This window comes from Acomys minous (assembly GCF_964271855.1).
Source record: "Acomys minous genome assembly, chromosome: 13".
Classification (NCBI taxonomy): Eukaryota; Metazoa; Chordata; class Mammalia; order Rodentia; family Muridae; genus Acomys; species Acomys minous.
This window is the reverse complement of record NC_140495.1, coordinates 73,438,745-73,448,177: the sequence shown is the minus strand read 5'-3', so window position 1 is coordinate 73,448,177 and position 9,433 is coordinate 73,438,745. Positions and strand designations below refer to the sequence as shown.

Sequence of the window (9,433 nt, the reverse complement as noted above, 5' to 3'; positions counted from 1 at the left end):
GCAAGCAGTAGTACAGTTGGAACACTTTATAACTACAGCATGACTCTTGGAGCACTGGGAAAAGCATTTATGGCCTGTACTATGTTGTTGTTGGGAATGCAAAGGAAAGTCTGCAAATTATGAAGCCAGTCTTTATATTAAGTGCCAGTATCAATGCCTGCTCTTCAGTGTCATATGCTTGTCCGTATATTTAAAATAAACACATTGTAAAATAATGAATAGACATGTTTTAACTTTTTGATAAATTAAATCATATTATCCGTGTCTTCCTTGCTCTCTGAACAAATTTCACATAATTGATGATTGATGTTCAAGACAAAGGTCTAAAGTCTATTTGGATCCTTAGGGATTCCCAAGGGATCTTGTACTTAATCAATTCATCGGCCTAGACTTAAGGGAAATGATGTTTAAAACCTTTCTATCATGCATCTAACTGTTGGGACTTCTGCTTTTAGCAAGAAGCCTCAATGGATGACTGAGGGAAAAACCCTGAAGCTTCCGAGTCATCTTCAATCATTTTGGGTTTTCTACATAAATAGCTTTTTCCTCACCACTTCATCAATGCCATCGACATAAAGACAAAAGAAGTAACTCTTTGTTTCCATAAGCCATGTGCCATATGCATACATGTCCTATTACCCTGCACTTTTTCATTTGACTTCATAACTTGCTTTTCATTGCTTTCACCAAAGCAGTTCATCTTTTAATTTGGTTATTTTCCTTTGTAACTAATGTAGTATATTATCTTTGCCAATGCAGACTTGTATGACTATGAACCAATCATTCGTAAAGACTTTATATTATCCAGAAATCATATTACTACAGAATACATTGGCCACATGAAAGCACGCTATTATAATAGCTTTGTCTCTTACATTTGAATGATCAAATTGGCCTTTATTTTCATTAGAAACAAAGATAATGCCACCATGAAAGGTGTGAAAGGCAATATAAGTGTTTTGAAAATAATATATTGTGAGATATGCAAATTTGTTGTTAAAATCTTACTCTTTATTAATATTAAGACAACATGGATGTATATTTTCTAACAGTTTAAAATGGAGATGTTGGGTAGAAACTCTCTTGATTAGATAATAGCATGCTTCAGTTTCAATGATAACTGTAATCTGGATTAATAGGCCTAGATATTTTTAGATGTTTCTATAGTGTTCATTTGCATTCTAAGAAATCAGTGGTATATCCTACATAATATAGATAATATATCTATATCAGGGCCATATATTGTTGTGTGGGGCTTCAGATATATCTCAGTGGCAGAGATACAAAACAAAACAAAAGCTCACAATTCTCATCTTTAAACAATTTCCAGTTAAATTTTATTACCACAATAAGCAACAATTCCACTTTAAACATTTGTTTGTTCATGATATAATTAAAGCTATAAATATTTGAAGGATTTATTTTCTTAAATATTATCACAAGCGTAAAGCATCATCACTAATGCTCATATGGACATAAAAATTGATGGCAAGTGGTCACTAAAGTTGAAGATAGATGTGTCATTTGTACTGTAAACATTTTCGAGATATACAAATTATTTGGCTAATAATACACAATAATAGCCTAAATCCTTTTCCAAAATAAATATTTAACATATTTATATTTGAGAAATAAATAGAAATTTCATGTTATATTTTTTTGTGTTATCTCAGTAGTGAATTGGCAGTTGCCACAACCTTAAGTATCAGAATCACATTTGCTTTAACATCACAATATTTTCCTCAGAAGATAGATTACAGGTTATAATAGTCATGCTGCCACTGATATTACAAATGGTCTTCCATCAAATTGGTTCTGTCATTACTTTGTAACTTAAAAGTTGTATATATGGGATAAAATTTTTTTCATCCTTCACATGATTGTGCCAAAACTATCTTAGTGTGAGCATTAGAGCCCCAACTGTATAATGAAAAGATATACTCTGTTATAAATATTGAAAGTGATAAAAACTTGCAAAACCTGCAAGTTAAATTATACTTTTAAGTAGAAAGGTGATGTATAGTGTTAATAAAACTTAAACATCATTATTTGTTTGTTATTGAAGATTCAATGACATTTCAGTTGCATAATAGTTTTAAATATATGTAGGATCTAACTATAGCTAAAACTTTCTAAATAGTAAATTTAATAGTAATTAGATACTTCTTATATGCTCAAGGAGAAATGGTTTACACAGCTGATAGTTTACACAGGAATGCTTGAAAGAATGTTGGCAGGGCTAGAAAAATAGTGATGGATTTTATTTTATCAAGTAAACTGACATTTTATAAATACTTCAATTTTTTTATTCTTTGATATTTTCCCATTTGACAAAAAAAGAGACAAACATGTACACTTCCCAGATATCTTGAGATGTGAACTCTTTAGTGGATACACTAGTAAGAATTTCTTTAGGTTGGTTTGTCCAGCGTTGTAACTGGTTGGGATTTTGACTGGACAGACAACATGCTAGGCTTTCTCTTACCTAAAAGACACAAGCTGGCAGAATTACTGCCTTCAAAGTACATTGCAAATACATTGTATTTTAGCATAAGAACATTTAAGATTTGATGACTAAAAAGCTAAGTAGTAAAACTTTTGGTGAGAATTTGATTCTCAACTTTTAAGTTTCGAGTATCAGAGATTAGAACATGTGTGATGTAAGAGAAAGTACCCCATAGTCTCATTCTTGCTAGGAATTTCCTTTTCCTAGCTTACTGTTAGTAATTAGAGCTATCAAATATTCCATATGCCAGGCACGTTTTTTTACTAGAGAATTTTACTATGACAAGTCAGCAAACAGAGCCAATCAGGAGTCCTGAGCATATACCCTTTAAGCACATGAGTTTTTGGAAACATGCTACACAGAATTTTCATCTCCACATTTCCTTTCTAATTATGTTAGGCAAGGATAATTTTTGTCTTTATTAGTAGCTTTACTATGGGACAATTAAATACAAAAGCCTAGACTCTTTTTTAAAATACAATTTTAAAAAGAAAACATTGCTAATATGTAGTCGGAGTGAGGTATTGGTTAAATCAGGGAAAATAAGAGTCAGAATTACTGAGGCTACCATTATTACTATTATTTTTTTGTGTGTGTGAGCCTTGAGGCACACCAAGGTTACCTCATCTTTGGATGAAAAATAAACATACATTTTTGAATACTTGCACTAGAAAGTTAGATTACAGAGCTGCCCATTACTTTTGAAGGTGCAGGAAACCTTATGGGGGTGACAAACATTTAGACAGAGGCAGCAGACACCTACTCACGACTCTCTGAGGGACAACAATTAACAGTGCGGTTGAATCTTTTCCTTCTGATATGTGACTTCAGAACATTATCAGAAAAGTGTAATATATGCTCTGTTGCTTGAGTTGACTTAACATCGGATGTATCATTTACTGATTGTTGTTATTGTTTCTTGAAAGCTGTTCATGATTGCAGGTTTTCCAGCTAAAGTTTAGACATATTCCAAGTAGATCAGCATAGAAAAGTTAGAATTGTGTATTTTGTCCATAACTTCTAGGTCTGTGTAGGAACATATTGCATGGGACAGTAATGTAATTTGTGAGAAATGTCTACACGCAGGCTTTCATATACCTTTATTCTGTCTTTAGAATTTGGAATGATGGGAGATCATACAATTAAAAGTCAGCGACCTCGATCTGTCCATGAAAAAAGGGTCCCTCAGGAACAAGCTGATGCTGCTAAATTTATGGCACAAACTGGTAATACGTTAGTTACATTTTTCTATTTATTGTTGTTAATTTAATGAAACCACTGCATGTTTTCATGGTCTTTTGCTGCACATTTGTCAGTTTTTGGAGCTGATTTTTTTTTTAGCCATTTTTTTTGTCACCAGTTAAAGTCCATAAATAAAGTAGCTGTGAATGAAAACTACACAGAGAAAATGTGTAAGACTTACATTGCTTTGATATGGAACACTTTAGAATTTGTATATTATTATTTCCTTATGTTATTTAACCACTAAAATGTATCAATACACTTTCAAAGGAAAGCAATACAGTTACCTTTTCAAGAATTATTGTTTTTGGAACTTACAACAACTATAATTTAAATAGGACTCAGATGATGAAATTTAACTTAACAAAATTTGATACATTACTCTCTTAAATGACATTATCTATAAATATTGCTTGATTGTTAAAATATTCAGAAGTTGGGATTTTTATAATTTAATATGTTATTTGAAAATAATTTTAATGAAGAAGATAAATAGTAAATAGTTGACCATCTAATTAAGTATCAATAAAATTATCTTACTGGCTTATAAAATTCTTTAATCCTACATCAATCAGACTATTTTAAAACATTGCTACAAATTGGAAAGTGACTTAAAAGTTTGACATGATTTTTGAAATTCATAAATATACATGAATAGATATGCCCATGCAGAGTTTATGCTTTAATAATCTATAGAGTTTGACCGATTACATTGGTTTTGATTTGACCACTTTAGTAAGTGGTCCAGAATTTCGCCCAGTAACATTGCATGGAGACTGTTCCTTGTTGCAGATGTTTAAAACTGCATTGCAAACATGCTCAGCATTTACTTTTGTTTTTCAAAACTGGAAACTCAGTTTTCCTGTGTTTTTATAAAACCATATGCATTCAATTCCTATTTGTTTTAGCATTAGTAGGAAACTATGAGTATATGGTCAGATCTGGGACATGATATACAGACTGATTTGAATGAAATTGTCCAAAAGAATGGGTGCTTCTTTTGGCTTATGTTTTTTTTGTGGTGCTAATTTTTTTTAGAACACTGTACCTGATCTGACCTGACTACCCGGAAATTGAAATACTGATACTGTATTTCATTCTTCAAAATAGATGAGAGGAATATTTTAATATATTAATTGCAGCAGCTTCTCAAAGCAGAATATGTAGAATAAATTCTATAGTATAGAATAAATTTTTAAAATATTGTATGAAGAGAATTTTCTTTGCTGGATTGTTTTTGGGGTAGCTAATTTAAGAGGAGATTTATAGTTTAGTCAGTGGTTCATTCAGGTTTAAAGTTTATTACAGGATTTAAATGAATCTCCAAATTTCTAAATGTGTTTTTTTCTGATACCATGAGAAAACTAATTGATACAGTGAGCAGAGATCCAGGAATTTCTGCCCTCAATGAAGATGAAGCACGGGCTGACCACGTTGTCACTTAGGCATCTCACTATGAGGGCACATATGCCTTTTGAGAAATGTGTCCTTCTTTTATACAGAAGACGTATCAAATATTTCTTTACTGCAAATCCGAAAACTTGTCATCAAGGACGAGCGAAATAGAGAAACATAGGTTTAAGTTTCCAGTGATCTAGTAAAATTAGTTTGTGTATTTAATATTATGCAATTTAGTGGAGACTTTGTTTAAATTCCATTTTTAATGTTTGTGTACATTAAGAATATTCAGTTTTTCTGCCAGAATATTTTAACAGATTTAAATTTAAATGGTGAGGAATGTTGATTTTTAAAAGAGGAATTGGTTGTCATAGTTTTTATATTTATTTGTGATTTTACAAGTCATTATTTTTTTTTGCACAACGTATATTTTTTCACTAACAAGTGATTTGGTAAGTAGATGACACACTTAATAAATAGATCTGTGATCAACTTTAAAACTATTTACACATAATGTTAACATCTCTGGAGGGCCATGCAAAATTAAAGTTCTAAAATTATGGATTGATGCTTGAATTTATGAGAAATAGGGTCAATAAATTCATATTAAACCAAACATTGTATATGAAAGCATAAAGATGTGCATTGTATTTACTTGGTATAACATCACCAGGCTGAACTAGAAAGGGAATGATTTATATTAATTATTTTTAAGATTAATAAGTGATTACTCTGTGCTTATAAAGCCAAAAAGACTAAATTAATAGAAGTATCAAACAATAACATTTTATAAAATAAAGTTTTATTTATAGAACTTGTTTATTTCTCATATCAAGGTATTAATATTGCATACAAACAGTCATGAAACATTGCTAAGCATATTTTGAAAACGAAAAAAAATGACACAATGGAGAAAAATTAAATAATAGAATTCTAAAAGGTCAGACTATGTTATATTAATAATGGAAAAAGAAATCAGAAGCTACCACACCTTGTTTCTTCTCAAATAAGTGAACTAGTTTGCAAAATCAGTACAATCACTAAATATTTTCATGTTAAAATAAACTTTACTATATGGAGACAAAGTAGGTGGATATTTTTAAATTACATTGTTATAAGGTAGCATTATTTTACCATCATAACTAGAGTTTTCTTCAAAGTACTAATAACTGGAGCAAGTCGAAACATTAAGTAGGTCACGGTAAAATCCTCAGATAAGGTTGGAGAGATGTCATAGTGGTAACAACTCTTACTGCTCTTGCAGAGGCACCATGTTAAGTTCCAGAATCTGCATGGAGGCTCACATCCATCTGTTAACTCCAATTTTAGGGTATCTGACACACTCTTCTAGCCTACATTCATAATGTGGCCAAACTGTATCATGCATAATAAAATAAAATAGAGTAAAAACTTAAGTAGGATATCTATATGTATAGTTAAGGAAAATGAAATAAGTAATAAATATGCCTACTTAAGGGATACATGCAAGCTAAGTACCGATAAGGCAGAATAAGACATTTTAATGGGTCTTACTTTTTAGCAACATAGGCATGAAGTGAATTTATAAACAGGTTTAAAAAAGTAATCATTTATTACACGAGGAAAACTGTATTGGGAATATATAAAATGTGATATAAAATAGGAATATAACACTAAATTTGTTTCTAAATTCATGATTTTAACACACTAGCAAATGTTATGTTAATATCTTTTTTATAACTTTAAATACACTACCCCGATGATCTCACTCAATTTGAACAAGTAGCTTTTGAAGTAGACAAATTATTAAAGAGCTTCAAAAAATAAACGGAGCTTTTCAAGGCTCCAGGGTCAATATAGAGTTGACTCGAAAACCATTCTGTTTTTCTTCCATGGCTAGTTTCAGGATAAAGAGCCTCAAAATGGCCTTGTCTCAAGACTCTTTGGCCTGACACCTAAACTGCATGCTGTCTAGATCAGTTTGCGCTATCCCTAGAGACACATATGCTGAACATGGTGCTTAGTTAATATACTACTATTTAAGTGCCATTAAAATATTTTTCTTATAAAGCATATTAACTATTTCTAACATAGCTCACAGTGTGCTTTACTAGATTACCCTCACACTTTAGGGAAAAAAGGAAAATAATATAAACATTGCAGTGAAAATATCATTCGAGATACAGGATCAAGTTGATGGTTAGACCATTATTTTAGTGGCAATTTTTGATTCTTAAATTTGAAGTAAAATTTCCTATTCATGGGTTTATTTTTATTTAATTTTTCATCTTCAACATGAACTGTGAGGAAGGCTAGCTTTTACCGTTCACCAGTGACGTCTCATGACCCAGCACCACTGCTTACCATGTTCAGTGTTGTGCAGAATCATGGATTTAGAGACAGCTCAGATTTTCTAATACTTGTGAAAGGTTCTATTTTAAACTGGGCTTCAGTATGAATTCACTGCTAAGATTAATTTAAATTTTTTTCCATCATTACAATGCAAGAGAGAAAGAAAGAAAAACTATGTTTGTGGCAAACAATGACTAATTTTACTTATAACCTTTGTCATTTCACCTATGGAGTTCACATTGCTCTTAACTTTCTGGTTTGTAATCAGTAACATATAGCCATAATATTTATACTCAGTCTCATCACAAGCAGCTGGGCATGTCATTAAATGTACATTACATTCCCCTAATTTTAAGCTTCAAGTTTTTACTCCCAAATATGCCTATGTGTATGTGCATACATATGTAGATTTAACCATTGCCATACTATTGCATTCACAAAATTATGACTTTTATTTTGCTAAAATATTCAACGTAATAGAGAAAATTACAAGATGTAACTTCAAGTACTACTCAAACAGACATCCAAGATGATATTTATCAAGTTAGTAATATATAATATTTGTAAAGGTAAAAACACTATCATGAGCGATCTATTACTGCACCTCTATGCTAAACATGTGTCAATATTTAAAAGAATCCCTAATTAATGTGAGTTGTCCTTCAAAATACCAGCATGTGTCCTTCTGATAGATAGCCAGCTGTCAATGAATTGTTATCTGTGCCTTTTCATTCATAACTGTAAACCATAATATAAGAACACATTTCTCCAGATTCTGCTAACAAAGTTTCAAATGAGCAGTGTTTCTCTGCAAACTGATTGTTCTGAGCCTTCAAGAAAATAAGCAGATTATGCCAGAATGTAAAATCAACCTCTTTAGCAAAGAGATTTTCAAGCAGTAAGCTCATTTTTAGAATGGGGTTCTCTCTGAAAAATATCTTGCCTTGCAGTTTGGTGTAAATTCATTCTTTTCTTCAGAACTAGTTTTTAATCAGCTGCCCTGATTTGCACTTAATGTGCTTTCTAAATCATTGACTCTCCAAAGCAAGACAGACAAGTGCATGGTCATTTCTGTTTTTTCAATTGTCTTCCTAGGAATTACTTTGGACAGAATATACAATATGGAGCTAAGTTCCTTCTTGCTCTGAATAATCAGTGATACACATTTCTGGGAAACCCCTTCCCTGTGAAACATTTTGACAACGATATGCATACTTAACTTAAACACACACTTCTAGCCAGATATAGCTTGACTGGAATTTGGTGCAAAGCATTGGCAAAATTTCAAGTCAGGTTTTAAAATCCAGCCTGGACACGATGACAGAATATAATTAAAACCCCAATGGTTTGAAAAATTGATGCTTCCTATCTTTTTATGACATGGCTTTAGATAAGGAAGCACCTAGTCATAGTTTCACTGCAAAGCCAAAGCACCAGAAATTTTATGAAGCTTGCCATTAATTGGCTTCCGAGGGCCCTATTTTGAAGTACATTTTACTTCTGCCTTCAGCTAATAGAAATATATACTTTCACTCATTTGAAGTAAAAAAAAAAATCACTTCTTAGGTCAGGGGTGAAACGGAGAGCAGGTAGATATTAATAAATTACCACAAGGTAAATAATTATCGTAGGTTGAAAATTCAGGAGTATATTTGGAATACATTATCAACCTGCACAGTAATCCATGTGTACTCAGTCGTTATAATAGAAAGAGCATTCTTCAACAAAGACCTAGATAAGAACAAGTCAGGAATCCATACTCACCAAAGCTACAGAGTGTGAGCAGGCAGACAGTCTGTCTCTTTTCACATCAAATACCTGACCCTCGATAGGCTTGAAGAAGACTCCTTCCGCAATTATTCCCACAGAAAACCCTTGATTTCTTCCTTCACAGTGTGGATAGCACAGTGGACTTTGTGGAAATGGTTTTGCTAACGAGGTTATGACGAACAGCCT

At 32.0% G+C, this 9,433-nt stretch overlaps 1 protein-coding gene across 2 annotated transcripts in view; it reads left to right on the top strand.

Moving 5' to 3' along the window:
* The window catches only part of ADGRB3 (adhesion G protein-coupled receptor B3), a 708,182-nt gene that overhangs the window by 237,010 nt on the left and 461,739 nt on the right, over positions 1-9,433 (top strand). For both annotated transcript variants that reach the window (XM_084755178.1, XM_084755177.1), the window contains exon 3: positions 3,622-3,732. In XM_084755178.1, coding sequence (XP_084611304.1) covers positions 3,622-3,732 — 111 coding nt within the window. The remainder of the gene's footprint in view (positions 1-3,621; positions 3,733-9,433) is intronic.